This window comes from Nomascus leucogenys, chromosome 11 (genome assembly GCF_006542625.1).
Source record: "Nomascus leucogenys isolate Asia chromosome 11, Asia_NLE_v1, whole genome shotgun sequence".
NCBI lineage: Eukaryota > Metazoa > Chordata > Mammalia > Primates > Hylobatidae > Nomascus > Nomascus leucogenys.
Window position 1 is genome coordinate 43734524 of NC_044391.1, and position 26641 is coordinate 43761164.

Below are 26641 nucleotides of genomic sequence, written 5' to 3' on the forward strand. Positions count from 1 at the left end.
CCAACCCAAAACCTAATTTAAGGTCCAGGTCAAACTCTACTTCTGCCCTATGAAAGAATCCTGCTTTCTCAGGTGTAAATTCTTCTTCAAACTCCTATGTATCTCTCTTGGGATTCTCTTCACTGCTTCCTTGTATCTCAGTTATTTGTGTTATTATCTTTTCTCCACACTAGACTGTACTTCTTGAGGGCAGGAGCCACCATAGTTGGGAGCCACCATAGTTAGTCTGGCTTCTCTATGACATCAGCTTAAACAAAAGTTAGCAAATGAATGGATGACAGAGAGTATTCCAGAATAGAAGTATAGTAACACCAACTCAGACTACAGAGATCAGGAGAGCAAACCTAAAATCCCAGTTAATTCTGAGGAAGGCACACATGTTGCACCAAATGCCAAAGATCTGGCCAAATATGTCAGTTTATTTGGGAGCTACCAGAGATTCTCGCTGTTTAAGGTATTTTCAAAGGGTTCTGGGAAGAAAAGTTTGTGTAGTCCCCATAGTGTTTGCCAGAACCCCACCTAACAATCTGTCAGTGAGATAAATACTAACATCTCAGCTACCTGAAGTAAACTGCAGGCAAACAAAGCAAGGTAAATGGCTTATGTAGCTTTTTGGCAAAGGTGGTAAGAAACAGAACATTCTTATGTCTGCCACTATACCAAGGAATCCTCAAAAATTGCTAAATGACGAGTTAATGGGTGCAGGAAATCAACATGGCACATGTATACATATGTAACAAACCTGCGCATTGTGCACATGTACCCTAAAACCTAAAGTATAATAATAAAAAAAAAATTGCTTAATATAAAATAGCATGCACAACCCCCATTACTAGTCACTGAATTCTGTCAATTTTACTGTGTAAATGACTTTCCACATTTACTCCCTCCTCAGTTCTTATGGTCATTGCCCCAGTTCAGGATGGCACCTCTCACTTGACTCACTACGGTAGCTTTCTAAAGGTTCTTTCCAACATTTCCCTCTTCTTCACTCAATTCTTCCTCTAAAGCAATGCCAGAGAGATCTTACAAAGGCCACATCTGATTATGCCACTTCCCTTCTTTGATGGCTTTCCTTTGCCAAAAGGCAAGTTTAAGCTCCTTAGGGTAGCTGGTAAACTTTTTTAGCTTACCAGTCTTTCATAATGGAATTTTAGGCTGACTCCCAGCCCACCCCTCTCCATTCCCTAGGAATCACCAGGACTGTAGTCATGTGTCTTCCCGTGGGTCCCTCTGCCTGAAATGCTGTCCGCTGCCTTCTTCTATGACCATTAGTCATTCTTCAGGGTCAAGCTCAAAGGTCCCCATCTAATAACACATGTTCCTTGCTCTATTGGCATGGTCACAGAATTAAGGCTAGGAAATACAATGCCTACATAAGAGATAATTTCTTTAAAGAATCAACAACTCAATGTTTACTATCATAATGTTTAGAAGACACAGCCCATTTCTTTCCCCTTCTGAAAGTCCTCCCATAATAATTTTCAACACATAGGAATGAGTGCTTGCTAATTGTGCCTACAGCTAGTTAATAGAAAATAGAAAAATGGAGTGCTTCCTGAGAAGCTTGTGATAATTACATATTTAACTTTTTAAATTTCAGAAACACCTTGGCAAAAGCATAGAGTGAAGCATTTCTCTAATGGCATGCATTTATAATCATAGCATTTAGCAGTTAAGAAAATATTAGAAATGCCTACTGAGAAAGCTGTAATCCCCTTCAATTTGTAACAAGATGTACCAGCAACAAAGGCTTTATTCTATCAAATTTATGTCTTTGCCTATGCAGTAGTGCTACAAATTAGCTCTCTCTTTGGCATCTATGTGGCATTCTAGAACTGGAAAAGTAACGAAGGTTAGTCAAAAGAATGACTCAATAGGCAACTTGGATTCTAACTCAAATTTTATCACTGTCCACTTAACTAGCTTTGGCCCAGGAATGGTGGATGAGGTCGATGAAGCATTTTAAAATTATAAAAGAAAGGAAATCTGTATGTAACTTCAGGGTTTGGTCATTATTGTTATAACAAGAGGAGGAAACTGCAGACCTAGGTTTACGTTAAGTAAATGGCAGTTTCCTCTGTCCATGCTGTGTGTCGGAACTGAGTTTTCTATGAAGAGCAGATGACTGCTATTGTAAAGAAAGTGAGGACAGGAAAAATGAAAATGCTGCACCACCTTCATGAACACTGTGAACTTAAGGGGTAAGCAAAGGTATAGGCACATCAAATGCCCAAGACATAAAAGATTGAAGTGAATTAGCAGGTGGTTTTTATTCCTAATAAATTACTGCAAAAAGTGTAACCATCTAGCAGCAAATAATTCATTCAGTGGAGCACTACATCAATATCAGCCTTGAGAGTTGAGAGATTCCACTGGTGTCATCCTGCAGAAGGGAGATGACAGAATGGCTTTGTTTATGTTTATCACTAGAAAGAAAGATCCCTAATATTCCTTTCCTTATTTTAAGCTTCACAGGAAAGTCTACATAGAAAAAGTTGTAATTCCAATGTTTATTTACACACCATCTTTCCTCTCAGAAACAAAAACATTTCAGAGCTGTTAATGCACCCATCATATGACAGTCACGCAAGAAGTAAAAAATGTTAGTGTTCTATTTTACAAGTGAAATGAAGGTTTAAAGGTGACAGAGCAGATAACCATAGCAAAGCTGCAAATCTTCAATCACTAAATTTCTGCCTCATGTTAAAAGCTTTTACAATTATCAGCCCCAAGTGTAGATTTATTTTTATTATTATTATTATGCTTTAAGTTTTAGGGTACATGTGCACAATGTGCAGGTTTGTTACATATATATACATGTGCCATGTTGGTGTGCTGCACCCCATTAACTCGTCATTTAACATTAGGTATATCTCCTAATGCTGTCCCTCCCCCCTCCCCTCACCCAGTGAGAACACATGGACACAGGAAGTGTAGATTTCTATAGTTACAGATTTGAAGAGTATTATAATCTCATTGGCTGTGTGTGACTACTTATAATATTCTGGACTGAACTAAATATACAACAAAGACAACACACAGGTATCTTTTTAATAAGTGCAAAGTTGTTTTGTCATAAGCCTTAATCATAAGCCTAAAGCTTATGATTTCTAACTTTGGTGAAGTGGTACCCTACTGTTCTACTGTTTGATTTTTGGAAGATCTTACCATACCTGAAGTTGTTACCGGTTTACTGCACCTAATTTGCAATCGGTTATAAGATACAGCATTCATTTTAAAAACCATAAGGAAAGAAAAATGCTCACAATTAAACTATGACATGTTTTCATATCATCAATTGTTAAGACTATTGCGGGGAAAATGTGCATCTTGAAATCAATAAAATATGACATATGAAAACTGTTGCTCATCTAATTAAAATGAATCGAAAGGAAATTTTTTGAAAAATTTAAGCCGCACACTAAGATATTCAAATATCCTAAGGACACAGCAGAGGTTAGGAGTCAGTCTATGATATAGTCAAACTTCAGGGTGCTTTTAACAACTTGAACAAGGTGCTAAAGTTTTCAATAGTTTCAAGCAAAGTGAAGGTTGCCTGAGACCTACATCCACACTTAAAGTCAATAGTCACCTCTGAAATAGTTCAATCACAAGGCTTTGAAACTGCCTAATTATTCTCTTTCTTGAGACACCAACTGTTACAATTCGATGTCTCACTGTTAGAGAAGTGCTATGGTATTAAACTAAGCAGCCAGCCAGCCTTGAGCATCTTACCTCCTCTCCTTCTCAGTAAAACCCTGCCATTTGTATTAATAGACTTGGAGCAGAAAAAGCATGAAGCAATGTTTTCCCCCTTGGAAAGGGTTGAAAATAAAATCTCAAGGAAAAATTAAAGTCAGAGAAAGACACATGTATAAGCACAGAGGAATTTTCCCTTTCATGAGCAATCCTGGATAGTGCAGCACTGAGAGCGAAGTCTTACAACCAACAACAACCAAGTCAACAGATAACAATGTGTGGCACAAGAAAGTGGTCCCATTGTCTTCCCAGTATGACGGCAGCATTCTCAGTTCTAAGGCTCAATCTGAATAACTGCTTTCAGGAGGACCAAGCGGAACGTCCCTTTCCTCCAGCTTTAACTGTATTCAAACAATATAACTCTTGTTGGAACACAAGCCTTTATAAGATACTGGGAAAACTCCCTTCTGACCCTCCCACTTGGTGAGAGCATCTATAATCTCTTTTTGTGTTTTTATCTATTTCTAGTGACTTAGGACACATTCATTTGGCAACTAGATCCACCTCTGTACTAAACATAAAAATATGTTGAAATGTTTTTTCAAAATTCATGTTCTACAAACTATAAGGCAAAACTTCCAAAATCAAACTTGAAAGCCACCCAAGCAGGATCATAAATAGATAAGGATTCATATTTGCTTACATGTATTCTCATATTTTTACATAATTTACTTTTGAATAGAGTCTCTTCTAAATCCAGTGTCATAAGCCACTTGCTTAGAGCTATGAGCAGCTGTCATTTTTACTAAGGAGGATGCTCTTGGGGGGGGAAAAAACCCCAAAACCTAAAGAATTTAAAATAAAATAGTCTTTCGTTCAAACATGCAAACAGGCAGAAACATTTTCCACCCCTTCAAACCTGCATCCCCAAGAGGCAAAGGCTTACGTGTTCAGACTTCTCCTGTTCTTTTTTGTCCGTCTGCAAAAACTGATAGTTTTCTTTTGCCAGCTTCTGGACTAGTTCAATTCGTCCGATTTCATCTCTTTCCTGAAGCTTGCACATCACCCCTGCCTTAAGAGTTGGAGAAAAAGCGAAGATATACTTAAAACCACAGTCCCAGGACATGACACCACCGCAAAGTTCACCTTATAATAAGCTCATCTTTTCCACTGCCTGGATTAAATCATGGTCTTCGTAAAATTATTTTGCCTTTCAAAAATTGAAGTTACATTATTATAATCTAAGAGCACCATGCTAAAAGACTTAAAGTTGAGTCTGCGTATCACTCTACTTTAAGATGGTGAAGGACAGAGCAAACTAAATCATTTGCTACTAAGTGTGCGCCTGATAGGCTCCTGTTTGTTTGTTCCTGACAGCCTGTTTCCTGTTACATAAGCAGAGCCTAGCAAGAGGTTAAAAACTCATGGGAAAGTTAGCCAGGAACCACACTGGTGAAAGGGTGAAGTGATACAGAGCCCTAAAAATAACAGTATACGAAACCCCAATTCTTTAGCTCCACAACAAATTATTCAATATATAAATAAACCCTTAACAAGAAGATCACAAGATAATTTTTTTCACAATTGGAAAGTTACTATGGGGCATTAGTAAAATACCACTAATAGTGCATAAAAGATGGTGAAATATTTTGCTAAAAATAAGACACTGGAAAAACAAAGCTCAAAATTTCATTCATTGGGGTTTGGAAATGATCCATAAAGCATCATATTTTACATTAGGTCAAAGTGCCTAAATAATATTAGGAGGAGGAAGGTGAATCTAAGACTTTGAAATAGGAAAAAAAAAAAGTTCATTCTAACACACTAATTATGAAGTGTTTCTGCTCAAATTCTTTCCAAAATGGTTCATACTGACATACCAAGACATGATCTAATAAAGAAATCCAAAGTTATACTTGGCAGGAGCAGTCAAAACTATGGAATCCGTTTTCCTCAACATAACCTACAGGATTTGAATATACTCCATAACATGACCAAATACAGCAAAGGGGCTGGCAAAGAATCCAAACTTCATGATCTTAACGGTTTGTGCTAAAGATACCCATGTTGTTGAGTGGGCAGCAGAGAAATGGAACTATCCATGCAAAGCAATGACTAAATCTTTATTCCCAGGGGCAGTGGTATCTCTTTATCTAGCAGTTTGTCCAACTAGGAAGGAAATAAACAAAAAATTTCTGACGTGGCCCACATCACAGACTCCTAGAGGACAGCAAGTGGAATTCCTCCACCAAAGTCAGAGATTTTTACAACATCCCTCACAAGTGGCTTTTCAGTTCCTTTCTAATGTTTCCTTGGACAGGGACCTAAGTTTATCTTAAGACAGTCTGTACTCTGTTGGATAGCCAGGATTGTTGGAAAGTCCCTTATTCTTATCACACTAGACAAAACTGAAACCATTTAACTTCAGTCCGTGAGGACTAGTTTTGCCTTTTAAAGCAATGGAAACTAGGCCTATTCTTTATCCAATGTGACAATCTTTCAAATATTTAAATACAAACATTTATTATATTCTCATTTTAATATTCTCCAGATATATATCTGATATGGTTTGGCAGTGTCCCCACCCAAATCTCATCTCGAATTGTAGTTCCCATAATCCCCACATGTTGTGGGAGGAACCAGGTAGAGGTAATTTCATCACAGGGGCGGGATTTTCCCGTGCTGTTCTCGTAGTATTGAATAAGTCTCATGAGATCTGATGGTTTCATAAAGGGGAGCTCCCCTGCACAAGGTCTCTTGCCTGCTGCCATGTAAGACATGCCTTTGCTCTTCCTTCACCTTTTGCCATGATTTTAAGGCCTCCCCAGCCATGCTGAACTGTGAGTCAATTAAACCTCTTTCCTTTAGAAATTACCCAATCTCAGGTATGTCTTTATTAGCAGCATGAGAGCAGACTAATACAATATCCCTAGTTCCCTAAATTATTTTATTCATTCATTCACTCAACAGAGTAAAGGATTTATTTGAGCAAGAACCTACTGTAAGTTCTGAGAATATGGTAGTGAACATAAAAAAAACAAAGTTCTGGCTGGGCGTGGTGGCTCACGCCTGTGATCCCAGCACTTTGGGAGGCTGAGGAGGGTGGATCACCTGAGGTCAGGAGTTCGGGGCCAGCCTGGCCAACATGGTGAAACCCCGTCTCTATTAAAAATACAAAAAATTAGCCGGGCATGGTGGTGTGCATCTGTAATCCCAGCTACTCAGAGCGCTGAGGCAGGAGAATTGCTTGAACCCAGAGGTGGAGGTTGCAGTGAGCTGAGATCACGCCACTGCACTGGACAAGAGAGCGAGAGTCCGTCTCAAAACAAAAACAAAGTTCCTTACATCATGGAGCATACATTCATGATGTAACATACCAATAGGAAATATGGAGTGGTAATATATGACAGAAAAAACAATGAAGCAGGGTAAGGGGACAGAGAAATAACTGAAGGCATTATTAAGATAAAAATGTCAAGGAAGGGTTTTCTAGTAAAATGACATCTGAATGGTGACCTAAAGGAAATGAGGAAGAGGTGATGTGCATATCCAGAAGGAAGTGTGTTTCGGGCAGAGGAACAGCAAGTACAAGGGCCCTAATGCTCAGTGTGTTTGGCATGCTCAAGGATAGGCAGAGAGAGCAGCAGGGCTAGAAAAGAGCTGTAGGGAGTAGACTGGTGGCACTGGTTGAGAGGTAATGCAGAAGCCCAACACACAATTTCCTTATAGGCTGTATAAGGAGTTTGGATTCTTTTTCTGAATAAGACAGAAATCCTTTGGAAGGTTTTGAACAGAGAATTAGCAAAATACGATTGACATTTCAGCAGGATCATCGTATGTCCTGGGTTGGACTGGGGGAAGTAGTTGATGCTAGAAGACCAGTTAGGAGCCTGGTTTTCACATAAGACATGGCTTGGAACTTGTGCTAGCAGTGAAGATGGTACATGTGGTTCTAACCACTGGATATATTTCAAAGGTATATCCAGCAGATTTTGCTGTTTGGGAGTCTCCAAAATATTTGGTCTGAGTAACTGGAAGGATGGAGTTGTCATGGGGGAGGCAGGGGTTGGTCTGGGAAGGAAAATGGCTATTGACATCCAAGTGGAGTTGCTAGGCCGGAAGTCTGGAGGTTCAGGGGAAGTCCAGGCTGAAGATATGAATTCCAGAGTCATCAGAATACAGATGGTATTCCTCTGGTTTTACCAATGGAATGGTGTAAATCCAGGAATTGAGTCTAGTGTTTTGATGATGAGGAGTAATTCGAAGACGAGGAGTAATCAATCAGAAAAGGACTCTGAGGAGGAGTGGCTCCAAGAAGAGAATCTGGAGAGTAGTGAAGCTGCTTCAAGGAGGAAGGAGTGAAAAACTCTATCAAACATTGCTGAAATGTCAAACAAGATGGGCTCAAAATAACTGACACTGAATTTGACAAAAGTAATTGGTAACTTTGAGTGGAGTAATTTCTGTTTGAACTGATAGAGACAAAAGCTTTATTAACATGAGTTCAACAGTAAATAGGACACAATTCTTCCAAAGAGGTGACAAGAAATGAGGCACTAGCTGAAGAGTGTCCTTGAAGAGAGTTTCGCTTGCTTATTTGCTTTAACATGAGGGCTATTCCAGGATGTTTATTAGAATTCCAGTAGGCAGCAAAATTTGATGACACAGGAGGGAAAAGGGGGCATTTTCAAGAGTAATGTTCTTAAGTAGGAAAGAGAAGATAAAGATCTACTCTCAGGAAGAAGTATGAATCTAAATATTTCATCCAGTGAAACAGGAGAGACAGTGAAATACAAGGGTAAATATACAGGTACGTTGGCATATTTGGTGGTAGGGACATGCAGAAATTCCTTTCTGAAGGCTTCTATTTCCCAGAAAAATAAGAAGCAAGTTATGATCTGAAAATAAGAAATTGTGGGGAGATGCTGCTGGAGGCATAAGAAAACAAGGCATGTTAATAGTCACTTAGGTTACAAGCACTGGCAAACTATTTTGTAAAGGGCCAGACAATAAATATTCTAGGCTTTGTAGGTCATGGGGTCTCTGTTGCAACTGCCCAATTATGCAAGAGTTAATACGTAAATGAATGAACACAGCTACGTTCCAATGACATTTTATTTATAAAAACAAACAGTAGGCTGTGGTTTGTCAACTCATGGCCTAAGAGAAGGGGAAACTGGGCAAGGGAAGTAGAATAAAGATTGCCAAGCACTACTAAAGGCCCACTTGATTTTATTTTTAGATCCTTTTATGCTCCTAGCCATCCTCCTTAGAGCATATTTCTGTTTGTCAGGATTTTAATGCAGTCCATAATCTGAGACAATGGTAAATATATGGGCCTATCATTAAGATGCTCTTTTAATCTACACTAAGAAGGGTAAAAAAGTTTCAATGGTGTTATAAAATAACTATGAAGGCAGGGAAACTGGGGCAATTTCTACTTACAAATAAATATTACTTAAATGCTTTGACACTTAAATACGTTTCTATTATCTAGAAAATTCATGTACGTCAACCAGCGAGGATTTCTTCTCTCTCCTTCCATGTCATCTGCCTAGTGTTTAATATACTGTCCTGGCGGTGGAGGGAGGATGCTAATGACCCTCCAAAATGCCAACCTGGAAACCTGTTCTGTGGTTTAATCAGTGGTGTGATGGATTTAGCCCCGATCTTGCTCTGTTCCACAGTATGGCCCTCCCATACAAAAGACAGCATGTGGGGAATGGAAGCCCAGGCAGTGGTGGGACACAGATGAGAGTACTGGATAGCTGTAACTAACTCGTCACCACGGGGAGCCTGTTCCCTCCTTTAAACTAGCACTGGCTCCAAAGCAACTCAGCTAAGCTCTCACAGACTCGATTTGGAGACAGTCTGTCCTTCTATCTGTAGGTCCCAAGTACAGTGTTTTGGTTTCTTTTTTTTTTTTAATCAGCTGATTACAGCATCATCAATAAAAGCTTGAAATTAAATAGAGGAAATTTAAGAAGTCTTCACTATTTTTTGGATTTCTGTGTGAACATGATTTTTCAAGGAACTCTAAACATTTTTCACATATTATTAGAATCCTAAATATAAACTTTTCTCTCAGCCAAGTGCAGTGGCACATGCTTATAATCCCTGTGTTTTGGGAGGCCAAAGCAGGAGGATTGCTTGAGCCCAGGAGTTAGAGGCTGCAGTGAGCTATGATTACACCAATGCACTCCAGCCTGGGCAACAGAGTGAGACTCTGTTTCTCTCTAAAAATAATAATAAATAAATATGTAAATAAAATGAACTTTCCTTTCAGGAGGAAACATTTTCATTACAACCAGATATTTGGGCCCATGAAGCAAATATGTATTTTAAAGGCAAAATGCTCTTACTTTTTAAAATGGGCTTCAGACTAACTTATTTCTTTAATTCCACATCTTATAATTAAAGAGAGAATATTGCTGTTTTGATTTTCTGGTTTCCAAATAACTTCTAGATGCATTTTCACAAGGTAATCAATTCTATAGCATTCCTTACGTAACAACTATCAAAAAAGACTTTCAAGGAGGTTATGAATGCTTCTTCATTCACTGGGAGACTTTAAACCCACATATCCCAGATGATTTATAAGGCAGTGCTATGTGGAAGCATCATGACAAACTAGATGTTCCTCAGGGTCCCTTTCAGAGCTCCATAATTTAGTGATTTAATTCAAGAAACCCATGAATTTATTAATATATTGTGGGAGCTTTGTTATGGCAGGAGAAGCAAGATAACTAACAGTCCTTGATCTAGACTTTCACATCCCTGGTCTATTTAATTTCTCTGTGTAAAATTAATTATAAACAATTTACCTAACACTGCTAAGCCGGAAAAAAAATAAAAGATTAATGTCTAACTGTCAGAAGAGTTATTTAGGAGCTTTATTTCAAGGTCTGTCTTGAAAAAAAGTCTCCATAATGTATAATTAAAGTTATTCATAGGATTTTCAGCCTTTGAGGAGAGAAATGTTATGAATGTAAATGAAAAGCCTGTTTCCTTTATAAATGGAGTCATAAAAATGTTGAGTCCATCCCCTCAATGCTAGAATGAAGCGTGGACAAGATTCCTGTGGGAAAGGCCACATGGATGATAAATGAGCATCTTACTGGGACAAAAGCACAGTTCTTTGTATTAAAACATTCTCTGCATTATCTTAACTTCAACAACCACTTTTTCTAAAACACCTAGGTAAAACATCCTGCAAAAATTGCTTATCAAGGTCAGGGAAAGCAGAAAGAAAGAGTCCACCTTTCATGAAAGCACTTTTTCAATAACAGAATGCTATTCAGTTCAAATTGAGGATGTTCAGATACATTCTTATTGATTACTATGTAATACCTTAATTTCATTAAAAATTAAGCCTAGAAGTTCATATAATTTTTTTGCTATTTTAAACAGAAATATAAATGACAGAATAAAACACTGATGAGCTTAGATGATAAATTATTCTACTGTATGCACCTTATTTTGAAAACAGAAAATATTAAGAATTTTTTTCCAGGAAAATTCAGAAGACAGTTCATAGTCAAAAAATAATAATAATTTTAGGGCAACAAATACTCATTTTCTCAAATTTCTTCAGAGAAAAAAGTTAGACTATGAAAAAGCTCTCCCTGCTAGGGATAGAAGAATATGCCCCCTTGAGAATTGGGAAAAGAACTACGAAGCATCCACAGTGAGAAATGTACCTAATGGAAAGTGTGATAGTCAAGGCAGGTGAGGAATCCCTAGGGAGTCACTGGTATGGGCCTCAAACACCATGCTGGGGCATCAGGGAGCTTTAGAAATCATTTCATAATTCCTAGCCCTTCACTGTCCAGGCAAGGCAATGGACATTCAGTTTCTCTGGCCCTACTCCTTTGTGGAATTCCTTGTGTTAAAACATCACCTTTGTATAGGATGGACAGATCCATCCTATAGAAATACCGTGTAATGCTTCATCTTGCCAGAGCATGCTGAGAGCTAGGAATAAGGCAGAAACCACACTTACATGAAATTTATGCTGTTATTTCCCTGAAGTACTTTCTTAATCTTTTGTATTTAGAAAATTATCCCTTCTGATTAAAATCAAAATATAGCATTATAAATTTATATAATATATAGTATTATAAATTTATATAATTGAAAAAGTAAGGGGTTCATTCATTTCACATACTTGATTCCTTTAACATTCAGACTAAAGTAGGGGGGCCACTAATATTTTCTCTTGTTTTGACCTAAGAGAAATTATAGCTCAGACTTGTATACATTCTTGACCACACTGGTAAGCAGGGTAGCAAAGTTAAAAAAAATAATTAAAAAGTTAAAAAAGAGAATAAGCAAACTTGAATAATATCAAACATAAAAGATTTAACAGGATAATCGATTTTCTTTGACAGTATTAAATAAGAGCTTTCTTTAGTATGCATATTTTTAAAAGTTATAGTCTGACTACTGATAAATTAGTTACCAAATATTTAGCAGTTTATTTGTATAATAATTATTATCACTTAATAATAGAATGATTGATTCAAATGGAGGATAGGAGACAATGAAAATAGTCACTGAATCCAGTGGCCAACGGCTAATGGAATCAAAGCAAGAATTTCCAAAGTTCAACACATTATAAATTACTCAAGGCCAAGTGTGGTGGCTCACGCCTGTAATCTCGGTACCTGGGGAGGCTGAGGTGGGCAGACTCCTTGAGCCCAGGAGTTTGAGGTCAGCCTAGGCAACATAGCAAAACCATGTCTCTACAAAAAGTACAAAAAATTAGCTGGATGTGGTGGTGTGCACCTGTTGTCCCAGCTACTCGAGAGGCTAAGGTGGGAGGATCACTTGAGCCCAGGAGGTTGAGGCTGCAGCGAGCCATGATCGTGCCACTGCACTCCAGCCTGGGTGACAGAGTGAGACCCTGTCTCAATCAATCAATCAGTCAATTAATAACTAATTAAAGATCTCATTAGAATTCTTAAAAGCTAGAACCAGGCAAATTTTCAGTACATTTTGACAAAGATTCTTAAATCCTCTTATCCTATAATAGAGTGAAGGGACTAGAATATTTTGTGTCTGCAAAGATACCATCTGGCAGAGAGTAATGCTGCAACTTGTCCCAGTTAGATACTTTAAATATTCCACCAAAAAGCAATGAGATAGATGGTCAGAGTGACAATAACTGACAGAGGCTGACTTTGTTGGGTGCTTACTGTGTGTCAGGCGCTGTTCTAATTGCTTCACATGTAGTCATTTAATCTTCAGAACAATCTAACAATTATTTCCATTTTACAGAGGTTAGAAAGGCAGTTTGCATGATGTTTAAAGCAAGGACATCAGAACCAGACTGCCCTGGTTTCAGACCTGGCCCTGTCCCTTACCGGCACATCTATAAAGTGGTAGTAATTAAACTATCTATCCTGGAGGGTTTGCTGTGATGTTTAAATACATTAGTAAAAACAAAGAATCTTAGAGTGTCTAATATACATGAAGTGCTGCCTAAGTGTTATATATAATAATACTGCTCCCAGTATTATTACAGAAAAGGAGGGTAGGAGCACAAGAGAGTTAACTCGCCCAAAGGTTTTTTTGTTTTGTTTTCTTTTTTGAGATGGAGTCTCGCCCTGTCACCCAGGCTGGAGTGCAATGGCAGGATTTCGGCTCACTGAAACCTCTGCGTCCGGGTTCAAACGATTCTCCTGCTTCAGTCTCCCAAGTAGCTGGGATTATAGGCACCCGCTACCACGCCCAGCTCATTTTTTTTTTTTTTTTTTTTAGTAGAGACAGGGTTTCACCATGTTGTCCAGGCTGGTCTCAAACTCCTGACTTCACAATCCACCCATCTTGGCCTCCCAAAGTGCTGGGATTACAGGTGTGAAGCACCGCACCCGTTACTCACCCAAGGCTACTGTGCCAGTCAGGAAAAGAATCCAGGCAGTGTGGCCCCAGAGGCAGCGCCCCTAGTCTTTACATTATGCTGCCCAATATTTACTGAAACTCTCCTATGTGCCAGGATTGCCGGGAGTGTTTTATGTTGCTTCATTTCAACCTCAGGACAAGCTTATCACATCTCCATTTTGCAGTGACGAAAACCATGCATGCTAGGTACTGCCTAGCATAGTGGGGACACCATGGGGACAAAGACTTAGGCTCCCTACAGGATCTTCCAGGTTTACAGCCACTAAGGAACATCCCTTAAGGAAGAAGGGCTGGGATGTAAACCCAACTCTAAATGCTCTCTTCACCCACATGTGACAGCATTAAAACAGGGAGCTTCTTAAGCAGAAAAGGTATTTTTAGTGAGAGTAAGAAAAAAGCAGCCAACATATGAGAGATCTCTGGTAGATGGGAAGCCTGTATACAATAAGGCCAAGTCTCTCTGGGCTTAGTGACCATCTTAACCCTTTATAGACCCAAAGTTTTCAGCAGCCTAGAGGCACATTCCCCACGGTAACATATTTCATCATGTATGGGGAAGAAGGAATCAGAATCCACTTAACTTGCTTAAAATATGCTCTGGAATGAAGACTGAAGTAATTTGAAATACTGTGAAGCCTGGCAAATAGGTGCTCAAGCCATTATATGTATATACATCAATCAAATAAATTGTACATATAAATTACACACATACGTACATACCAATGAGCATACATTTTATTTCTAATTCTGCCTATGTATCCGATGGCAAAATTCTAAGTTTTCTTTAAGCTCACCTCGCATGACTTGAACTACTTATTCCATCCAGAGAATTTATATAGATGGGCCTGCGGAATTAAACCAATAAAACTGGTGTTTCCACTATGGTAGTAGATCAAGCTTTCTTAGACACACCAGAGGAGGTGACAACTGCCTTCCTTCCTAACCAGCTTAGGCTCACTCATAATGATGCCATGCTGCCCAGTGAACTTAATTCAACTTTCAAACCTAAGTAGAATCTGTTCCTAACCTAATTATCAATCTACTGGTTTCATGATTTCATCCCTTTGTATGTCCTATAGATATACAGTTATATAATCATTGCTGAATAAAAATCACAAAATCCTGAACAGTAAGGTCTGTGTATCCTTTTGAGAAATAAAATTGCATTCAAACAGACATTTACCCATAGAATAAGTTCAGAACAAATAAAGAAAAACAGTATTTTAAATTTGGAAACCCTTGTCCCACTAGTAATTTAAGGATTTAAGAAATCTTGGAGAAAGTGGTAAATACACTGAGCTGGGGAATCCCTGTGCAGGTTTGCTTGGAAGCCTGCAGTATAATTTTAATATGAACTTGAGGACTGCTGCATGTTTATTATTACCACAGCAAAACAATGTGACTTTATTAAAACATTACTGTCCATGCAATCTTTATTGAAAAAGTTAATGTGATTCTTCTGACCAGAATCAACAGATTTGTAACCTTAAAGGTGAAGTGAGATGAGTCAACCAGGCTAAGTCAGAATTTTAAAATGCTCCACTGTTATATAAAGTTAACAGCTGGCAGCACTAGGGTGTCCAAAGTTTTTATGGTGCAATAGTATTTGGAGGTATGCTACCTAAAGCATATTCATGCCATGATTTAGCTACTGGGAGGTAGCACAGAACCTCTAGCAGGCTGGTGCTGTCAGCTGGCCCATTCTCCACTGCCTTCTTCAGGGGAACGTCTGCCCTTCCTCTGGGAAGTAAAGTGTGTCTATCTGACCCTCTCCCATGAATCAAATTATAAATATAATTACCAATTTAGGACCCTTCATGTGAAATACCTTTATATCAAAACTGAGCACTTTATTCCCAATAACATGGCTGTTTACAAAACATAAAAGGTAAAACCTATATCATTTTTTAACACCTGCACTGTCTCACCACCCTCAACACAGAAGGGTATGATGAGGGGCTGTCACAGAATTGATCATACCTGAGAATCTGGAACACTTTCGGCTTCTGTTACAGGTACATGTTTGTCATTGTTTTCTTCATCTTGTTCAATTGCTTAAAAAAAAGAACACCATTAAACAAATGCATCATCATACAAAAAATGCTTCAGATAATTTTCTTTCAGATTGCAATTTAGCAGGAAAAATGTTAGATAGATTCACAAAATGTAAACATTGGCATTATTTTTTGTTAATCAAATGTGAAGTTAGCTAATAGCACTGGGTACTTCTCTTGCATATTATCTCATGTATTAAATCAATGGCAGTGAGAAAATTCAATCTTAATTCTGTTCTTCACCTAAACCCATCCAGGCATCATCATATCAGCATTGTGCTTTACCAAAAGGGTAGTTGGGGGTATAAGATGAAGACTTCTATTCCTTTTATATGAGAACAGCCATATATATATTTTTAATGTGGCTTTCTGGCTGGCAGTTTAAATGTCATATAATAAAGGAAGCACAGTATTTATATCTGGGTTGCTCAGTGCATTGTTACCACAAAATTCCAAACCATGGAGTCTTGAATCCATCTCTCCCTTCCCAGCATCACCCTATCCAAGCCCTTATCACCCTTTCTTCATGGGTACAATAACCTCTTACACAAAGCCCCTGACTCCAGCCTCTCACTAATCCAATCCAGCTTGGGAACAATGCTAAAATAATCAGTCTCAAAAAATATAAAAACAACAAGTGCCAGACCTTGGCTTATGTATTGCTTATCTCATGGCATCTGAACTTCTCCTGCTCAACACTGAAGGGCTTCTCTGAACTCTCTAGCTTCCTCCAAATGTCCAATTTCACACTGACATTAAACACCAAAATGTATTTTACATAACTGGGATCCACACCTAATGACTGGATTACTTTTCTCTTTAGATAACTTGTTCTTCTGTTTTAACAAATATTTACGGAGCAGCTATTATGTCCATAGCAGGAGATGTGACATTCAACAAGCCTGGAGAGAGTAGAGACCACGATAATTTCAGATCTAAGCCTAAGAACATGGGGAACCATAAAAGAATTTTAAATTGGGAAGTGCATGATTTGATGTATATTTTCTTTTTTTTTTTTTTTTTTTTTTGAGATGGAGTCTCGCTCTGTCGCCCAGGCTGGAGTGCAGTGGCGCAATCTCAGCTCACTGCAAGCTCTGCCTCCCGGGTTCACGCCATTCTCCTGCCTCAGCCTCTCCGAGTAGCTGGGACTACAGGTGCCCGCCACCACGCCCAGCTAATTTTTTTTGTATTTTTAGTAGAGACGGGGTTTCACTGTGGTCTCGATCTCCTGACCTCATGATCCGCCCGCCTTGGCCTCCCAAAGTGCTGGGATTACAAGCGTGAGCCGCCGCGCCCGGCCGATGTATATTTTCAAAAGTTCTTTTTTGCTTCTTTGTGGAGAACAGACTTGAGAGAAACAAGAGCAGAAGCAGGGAGACCAGTTAGGTGACTGTTGCTTTAACGTTGCCTGAAGATGACAATGACTCAGATCAGGGAAGTGGCAATGAGCAGGAGAAACATGGAACACTGGAGCTGTATTTTTTTAGACAAAATGGACACAACTTGCCAATGAATTGAATATGGAGACAGAAAAAAGAGGAGATGAAGGAGAAGCAATCAAGGATGACTCCTAGTTATTCCTTGTATCCATCATGCCAATTATCCTTTTTGCCCTCTTCATCAAAAGTAGGCCAAAGCATACCAACCTAGCTGACAGTGAGGTCACCCACTGTACTTATTGACTCAGTTTGCATTATTCTGTGTACTTTTTTTCTTTTTTTGAGATGAAGTCTTCACTCTTTTTGCCCAGGCTGGAGTGCCGTGGCACAATCTTGGGTCACTGCAACCTCCACCTCCCGGGTGCAAGCGATTCTCCTGCCTCACTTAGCCTCCTGAGTAGCTGGGATTACGGGCGTGCACTACCATGCCCAGCTAATTTTTGTATTTTTAATAGAGACAGGGTTTTACCATGTTGGCCAGGCTGGTCTCAAACTCCTGACCTCAAGTGATTTGCCCGCCTTGGCCTCCCAAAGTGCTGGGATTACAGGTGTGAGCCACCACGCTCGGCCTGTGTACTTTTAAATATTGTGCTCTCTGCTCTGTATTTTTTAAAATATCATTTCATGTACTTTTTGCTTTTGTATGCCATTCATGTCTGCTGTGTGGTGCCCACCATGGAGCCTACCTATAATGCTGTGCATACAGTAGGGCTCTGCAAATGCTAACTGGCATGAACAATGTATCCCCAAGTGATCAAAAAGGCACTGCTTGACTATGCCTACTTATATAATAAGCTACTTCTTTTGTAACTATTTATGAAAGAAGAAAACAGAGAAATTCTTCTGTTCACTCTTTGGATAACTAGGATAACTCTGACCAGCTGAGCATCTAAAGGCAAGGTAGGAAGAGGTGAAGAGGGTAGAAGCTTTTCTTCTATTTTTCAGAGAAAAGTTCCATTCATGTCTGTTCAAAGGGGGTTCCCTGTTGCTACTGTTGCCCAGCTAGGAGGAAACTTAAGAACAAAGAAAAACATTCGTGTTTTCTCTGAAAAACTAGAGGCAAGACTATAAAGGGAAAAATAAAACATAGAATAACATCCTAAATTCCACTTAAAAATGCAATGGGCTATAGAAGTAAGGAACTCCACTTAACCAATTGAAATAACAGAAGAAGCCTTTCCTCATCCTGGAATACAGAGTAATTTTCTTGGAGGGCAAGCTGATCATATACTAATGCGAAATAACATCACGTAAAAAGCAACCACACTTTGGCACTTCATTTGTGCTTTATTTGAATTTTTGCTCTTTAAAGTGCTAATTTCAATGAAAATGAAGAAAATTAAATTTCAGAATATTTTAGCCTACTGAATTCATGTTTTTGGTTTTAAAACAACAATGGTCTAGGGTATAGGCATTTCTTTTTCTTACCTTATTATACTAGAACATAGAACATGCAGGACACTAAATAATAATTTCAGATTGAGAGTTAACACATTTTTTTGAGGCAGGGTCTCCCTCTGTCACCCAGGCTGGAGTACAGTTGCACGATCATGCCTCACTGCATCCTGGACTTCTTGGGCTCAAGCGATCCTCCCATCTTGGCCTCCCAAAATGCTGAAATTACAGGTGTGAGCCACCTCACCTGGCCTCAAACTACTTTTTAAGCTTTAGGAATAATTCTTAATACATAGAAATAGAACTAAAGGAGGAATAGATGAACATAAAAGCAAACCTAGGATGAAGTGTCAGTCCTGTATTTATTTCTAGCTTATCCCCAACAACAATGCTACATTTATTGTCACATCTTTAAAGACCTCAAAATTGGTTGCCTAGCATTACGCCAAAACTAACGGGTGAGAGTTAGAAACACAACCAAGTTAAGGGACTTGGCAAAGCTAACTCTGCAAGCTAAATTTGCATAATGGACAAACTCTCAAAGTCCTGCTGGACTCAACCTCAACTTCCTAATGACAAAGAGAAGACAGCGTAAATAACATTATTTTCTTGGAAATATGAAAAATTATAATTCCAAGAATGCATCTTGGGAGCAAAAGCGTATTTATCCTAGACAAGGATTTATGATTATCCTATGAAGTTGCATGCATAAAATATATATGGTCCCCTAAAAGGGAGAACTCTGTTGACCCTTTAATGCATACATTAATGTCAAAAAATAAATAAAAACACAATTTCTCTCTTTATGCCTTCCAGTGGTGTGGCTCATGTGGTGGGAAAAGGAGGAAGGAGTTATTTAGATTTTTGAGTTCAATTTTTCTTTTATCAGATCAGAATAAGAGTTGGTTGGGGAAAATTTCCTATGCAAATATTGATTCTGGGACAGTTCCCTCCAGCGAAACACGTACACAGGAATGACAGCTTCTGGGACCAAGGGAGGCTAGTAGCTTCACTCTCTGCCAACACAAACCATCTCCTTATCTCTCAACACAGAGTCTAAAAGCAAGTAATGGCCTTTGAAAATAACTTACCATAACAAAAGATACAAGCACAAGATCTAAAGCATATACTTTGAGTGGTGAGCATTAGTGCCCACAGGAGAACTAAGCATGTATGTGGATTAATTAACACTGATTCGGTAACGGTACCTAGTTTAAATGTATCTATTTGTAAATTAGCCAAGAGGGATTCAAGGTGAAGGACTGTTGAAAGCCTCCTAGGATTGTGGGGCTTAACTTGATAGTGCTTTCTTGTTGCCTTGGGGACAAAACAGGTTTTCTCTCTCCAGGACTTACTAGGATGGGTGCTAAAATACAAACAAACAAACAAACAACAACAACAAAAAACAACTCTGCCAGTAACTCTATTATAATAATAATACTTAAACATGAAGGGAACTGATGTCCTTTCTAAATGATGCTTGTTTAATTTCTGCTGATCAACTTTGTAAAGGTAAGAGCCCCACTAACAAGAAAACATTAAACACACGATGACTGTCATGTGCTGACTCTCATCAGGACCATTATTTAAAAATCAACCAACCCATTTCTTTAAAAAAATCTTACAAACCAACCCCAAAGACGACTACAGATAGAAACTGAGCATTTCAAGCCTCAATGTGAGACATCAGCAAATAGTTAAGAAAAATAACTTATTGGGTACTCTGCCAAGAACTAAAGTTTTGGCAATAATATAATCTTTCACCTGTGTAGCATTTTTACAGAGAGAAAACTCTTTCATTAACGGTCTCATCTGATGTTCAACCTGAAATGCTGGGCAGATAAAATCACCCCCATTTTACAGATAAGGAAACTGAGACTAGTGAGGTGAAGTAATCTGCCTTAGGCCTCACAGGTAAAATGTATGTGTCGGTGACAGTTCATCACTGCTACAGTCAAGGATGGAACAGAACAGGGCTGGTCAAACTGCACATCAGCAAATCCATTCACATGGATCCTGACCAGGGTTTCTTTTCCCTCTTAATGAAACAGAACGGAATATCATAGGAAGAATAGAAAAATTAAGATCAAAATGTATTGCAACTAGTAAAGTATTTTTCACAAGTATGGATGAGAGGTGTACTAGGTCGGAATCTTTTACATGTTCTGTGGGTTGTGGACATAAAAATGTTAGGAAAACACCATAGTGTTTCCAGGCCACAGGAGGCAGAGCCCAGTTCTTCATTATCTAAATAATCAGCTATTTTTTGTACCATCCTGGAGTGGGGTCACAATATTTACTTTTGGAGGCCCTTCAACAATATTCCATCCACATTCAGCCCTGGGAGATGGCACAGAAACAAGCCTGCAATGAGAAATGCTGAGACAATATACTCATTTTTGCTATCAATATATAATCATAAATGCTTCCAAATACTCAAATCTCTTCCATTCTTTAAAAAGGAAGAAAAATGGTAATTGTAACCTTTCTGCCTCATCACTGTATATTTTTAGTGTTAAAATTAGAAAAGTAGGGGTCAGTGTTCACCATCAAGCCACTCCATATGACATTATAACCTGGCCCATCCAGTGCCATTGAACTTCTCTTTGAAGGTAGACCAATGACCACTACATCTCTACTCCAGCGTTTTTTCTCAACCCCAATCTGTTCAGCTGAACTTGAGTGTTGACTTAAAACTCTCTTTTCTGTGTCCTTATCATCCTCAAATCTTCTAAAAATGCAAGCTTTCCCCAGGCTCTCTTTTCTCTCTTTGCCTCTTTCCTTGGTGATCTTATCTGTTACTAGGGTTTCAACTTTCACTGCAATACAGTTTATTCTCAAATCTGTCTCCATTTCTGCCCACTTCTCTGAGTTCCAGGCCCACATTTCCAGTCACAAGTTGAATATTTTCATTTCCCAGATGGTAACATGTCTGCTACATACAAGCTGCTGTGATAGGTGTAGTGGCACAATCTGCACCTCAAGAAAAAGTAATTGATTTAATATGGCATGAGGACACGAAGGTCTGAAATCACAAGCATCTTCCTGCTCCTGGGGTATTTCAGTTTAGATCACCACCAAGTACTGAAGCTGCAAATCTCAGGCACCTTCATAGTCCTCCTTCCCCTGAGCCTTCACCTCAATCTCACCCTAAATCCTGTCACTTCTACCTCTGGAATGATTCCACCCGTCATCCTCTCTGCCATAGTCACATCTCATGTAGGCTGCTACAGCATGGCCTCTCCCTCCATCCATTCTTCATGCAACTGCCGGAGTTCCATCCCCAGAATGGAAGTCTAATCAAGCCATCCCCCTATCCTGCCTATGCCTGCTTAGAGCACATGAGAGTCACACAGGGAGATAAATACCAATTCAGGCTCCACAGCCCCATCGCCAGTGTCTCTGATGCCATGGGACTTAGCTCAGGGATGTGCAGGTTTGAAAGCTCTGATACCTGTGATCCCCACTCTATTGAGCACTGGCCGATGTTCAGGTGGAAGCCCTCAACCTGGCCTCAGGGGCCAGGCCATTAGGTCTTGGACCCTCTGCCCAGGTGCATCTCTTCCTTTGTACATTTCTTTGTCTCTAACCTGGAATGCCCTTGTCCCTGCCTTCACCAGGTGAAATTACTCTTGTCCACCAGGCTCCCCAGCCCAAACACCAGCTCCTTAATGAAGAGTCTTCTGAGTCCTCATTCTCTGCATCTACAGCCCCTGACAAAATGAAGAGTGCTTCCTCCTAGCCCAACAAAGCTCTTTTGCTGTACACTCAATATTTTTTAGTCAGCAACACAAATATCTGTCTTTGCTAACCTATGTTATGAGTTCTTCGAGAGGACAGAGTGTATATTTTCATATTCCCAGTGAAACTGACCCAATAGTCCCATAGATAGTTTTTTTTTTTTGGATAAACATAGAAATTGATCCTTCTGGTCTTAAAGCGTGAGACTTATATTTGTTTTATCTGAGTTCTATCCTCAGGAAACAACCTTTAGGCTTCTCAAAAAAAAAAAAAAGAAAATCAAAAGAATTGAAACTCACCAGATCACTGCATCCAGACATGACAGGCCAGACCCTTCATTCATCCTGATTGCTTCCTTTCCCCTCCCTAGTTCCTGCTTTCTTATACCTGTTACATTTCTTCCCTGCTATGTTAGCCCCTAGTTTTAGTTGGTCAGGGAAATTTGAGACTGAGCTCCCATCTCCTCAGCTGCAGCACCTGATTAAAGCCTTCTTCCTTGGCAATAATCCTTGTCTCAGAGATTGGCTTTCTGTGTGGTCAGTAGCAGGACCTAGTTTAAACCCCTCATGTTTCAGTAATACCAGCACCTGGAATAATTTCCAGAACACAGAGGTACTAAGTAATGGTCTACTGAACTGAACAAAGGTAGTCAATTCAGACAGTAATAATTATAAGACAGATATAAATAGAACAAAATGTCAATGCAGTTTGGGGGGAGGAGGTTAACATCATGAAAGGCATCCAGGAAAATGTGGATTCTGATAGGTGGATGAGAAAAGGGGAGAAATGCAGTCAAGGTGGAGAGCTGGCATAAACAAACGTAAACTGAAGAAACCCCTGGGATCTGACATGGGAGCAGGAAGTAGATCATAATTGGAAAATGTTAGAAAACCTCTGGTAGAGGTCCTGGCAAGACTGCACTGAGCCATGTGGCCACTGAGGGCAGGTTAATAATTTGATACTTCTTTGTGCCAACATTTGTTAAATATCTGTTCAGCATTTACTTAGTAGGGCTAGTGAAAAATCAAATTTCTATTAATAAAAGGTGAATACCATTTCTTGGAATTTAGCAATTCACTTTTCTTGAATTATCTCAATTAGGAATTTTTCTGATACTGTAAAAATTATTTTGTAAATTGTAAATTGACAAATTGTAGTTGTGTTTATTTTCTGACACTTATAATTTTTCCAACACACTAAGGAGAGAGGTAAAGCATGTACATGGATAAAATCACATTGCCCAGACCCAGCAACATCCCGTGCACGATCTGGTTTCCGAATTGTCACTACTCACCGACCAAAGCCAACTAGTCTATAGGTTGGTGGCGTTGCCTTGTTGGGCCTTGAGCAATGACATTATGCTCACGGAAAAAGAATTCCTCAGTCATTACACAAGCTCAACAAGGAGTATTAACTTTTCAGCAGATAAGACCAACTTCCTTGGCCAAAGCAGAATCCATTTACATTTGACAGTTATATGATCCTTCATTTAAAAAAATCTGAGTTAAATGGGAGCATATATCCATTATATCGGTGATGTTGTAAGGCAGGTGTGTGGTTGGTCCTCTCCTTAATCAGATTCCAAGATTATGCTCACTTTACAGATGGAAAAACTGAGGCTGAGAGATGTCACATAGTTTGCCCAGAATTATACAGGAAGTGAGTAAAGGAGACAGTTAAGTACACTCAGGTCTGACACTATCTGTACCAATATGTTTTAAAGATTAAATAGCCTAAAATAAATTGAACAGAAATGAGGCTGAAAACAAACAAAAAAAGCAGGAGCTTTACTTCAAACAGTGTAGGCATGAACTGACTTGGATTTCCTACTAAGAACTAAGGAATCTGATGTTTAAACAAGTGATGTTTGATGAGTCAGTGAGGGATGGGGCTGGGATTGGAATGGAAACTGGCTACCAGGGTCCTGCTAGGGAGATGTGCCCAGGTGGGCCTGTGCTGGGAGAGTGGAGGCAGGAGTGGTCACTGGCAGCTCTGTCATTAAGGCCGTAATGACTTACACAGTTTTAAGTGTTCCTACCCATTACCTTCCCCGCAAATCCTCCCTATGCCTTCCAGCCCATGGTTCTATAGAAAAAGATAATAAATGTTTGCTACATGAAAGAAATGTATTATTTTTATTAACATTTGAATATAGGCGTGCTGTATGTTCGGGAAAGCCACAGCACTCAGACAACACAATAAATCTACTGTGGGGTGACTGAAAGCAGAGGTGGCTGAAAAGCTCCCATCTCCCCCATCAGATGCTCCATGCTCAGCACACTTGACCAGGGGCAACTCAAGCCACTGAGAGAGTTCTGGGTGGCCTTGCTCCACCCTCCCTGCTGCCTTACTGATTGCATGATTTATCCCTGCCCTACAGCAGAGAGGATTCCATTTCAACTCTTACATATATTTTTTTTTAATAGCTGACTCTCCAAGCTTCTCTTCTACTTCTTAATAGGTTTTTACAGCGTTTTCCTTTGATTAAGATTTAATATACGTCCATTCAATGGAAAAGTTATTCAACAGAAAACAATGATAATGTCATTAGAGCAAAAGGTATCTCATATCGGTTCCTTTAATTAGAGCATAAATACTTATTCCACTGGCTTGGGGTAATACAGAGGTAATCAGTAATTGATACCAGTAGCCTGTTTCATTGCCGTTCTTATAAGGAAATGTACTGGAAAAAAGGTTTTCTTTTGGCCGGGTGTGGTGGCTCACACCTGTAATCCCAGCACTTTGGGAGGCTGAGGTGGGCGGATCGCCTGAGGTCAAGAGTTCGAGACCAGCCTGCCCAACATGGCAAAACCCTGTCTCTACTAAAAATACAAAAAATTAGCCAGGAGTGGTGGCAAGTGCCTATAATCCCAGGTACTCAGGAGGCTGAGGCAGGAGAATCGCTTGAACCTGGGAGGCAGAGGTTTCAGTGAGCCAAAATCACACCACTGCACTCCAGCCTGGGCATCAGAGCAAGACTCCGCCTCAAAAAAACAAAAACAAACAAAAAAAAGTTTTCTTTTAATGCAAAGGTGGTTTGTGTATTATCCAACTAAAATAAAACCTTGATAAACAAAAATCAAGTTAGACTTAGAAACAGGTTTGGATTTTTTTTTTTTTCAATATTTTTCTTGGGAGGCAGAAAGGCTTTACTTTTTTCGGTTGTTTGTTTTTTGAGACAGAATCCTGCTCTGTCACGCAGGCTGGCGTGCAATGGCGCCATCTCGGCTCACTGTAACCTCCACCTCCCGAGTTCAAGCAATTCTCCTGCCTCAGCCTCCCAAGTAGCTGGGATTACAGGTTCCCACCACCACGCTTGGCTAATTTTTTGTATTTTTAGTAGAGACAGGGTTTCACCATGTTGGCCAGGCTGGTCTCGGACTCCTCAAGTGATCCACCTGCCTTGGCCTCTCAAAGTGCTGGGATTACAGGAGTGAGCCACCACAACTAGCTGGCTTTACTTTTTTGTGTGTGTCTTTCAAGGTTGTGTTCTGGTGACAATACAGATTCAGGTCAATCTGCTGTCATCACACAGTAAAATATTGAGCAGCAACGATTCCTAGATATTGCAAAATGTTCATTCATTTAAAAAGATCCTAGTGTACTCCAATACTCTACACAATTTCTCTCAGAAATTAAATTGTAAAAGATTTATTTCAGCCAGCAAAAGAAAAATGACTCTGAGCCTACCTATGTGTCAGTACAAAGCTCTGTGTGCTTTAGGCCATCTCATTTAGCCCCTCCAACAAGCCCCAGAAGCATGTGCCATTAGCTCCATTGTCCAGAGTAAGAAAATGAGCCTCTAGAAGTCACTAAGTCATGCCAAGTGGCTAAGCCAGGACTGAACCTGAGTCTTTTGATTTGCTTTTCACAGCTACTTGATCCTACCATGGGGATTGTAAACCACAAAACTCAACAGGTCAGGTCTAAAGGACATTCTTGTTAACTAAAGTTTATGGCAGACGTCTACATTTTAAAACATTTATTGCAACCTTTTGCCACTTACATTATGCTCATAAAGTTTTTTTGTTTCTGAATTGTCAGTAATTTTACTGCCAAATCTTGCCAGTGACATTACAGTGGAATTTTAAAACATACAGTGGAGCCACCAAGAATTCCCCAGGCGTCCTTGTGTTTGCAAATACAAGCAGTGACACCAAATGAGCCACTAAATAAATAGAGAGGGCAGGGGCAGTCCAAGAGAAGTCCAGGAAATAAGACTGGAAAATTTGCCTTAACCCCCATCAAAACCTATCCTGCTAGAATTTAAAAGAACTTCCTTTTATTATACATTAGGGAAAAATAAAGCATTATTCCTACAATAGTTCTTGTACAATTATTTGTGAAATTACATCAACTCACCAAGTTTCAACTTCATTACTTGTAAATGGGAGATGATAAAAACCT

At 39.3% G+C, this 26641-nt stretch overlaps 1 protein-coding gene across 1 annotated transcript in view; it reads right to left on the reverse strand.

Moving 5' to 3' along the window:
• The window catches only part of RAPGEF5 (Rap guanine nucleotide exchange factor 5), a 241341-nt gene that overhangs the window by 97146 nt on the left and 117554 nt on the right, over positions 1-26641 (reverse strand). The window contains exons 8-9 of the mRNA XM_003252640.4: positions 15586-15659; positions 4649-4774 (exon numbers count right to left, since the gene is read on the reverse strand). Coding sequence (XP_003252688.2) covers positions 4649-4774; positions 15586-15659 — 200 coding nt within the window. The remainder of the gene's footprint in view (positions 1-4648; positions 4775-15585; positions 15660-26641) is intronic.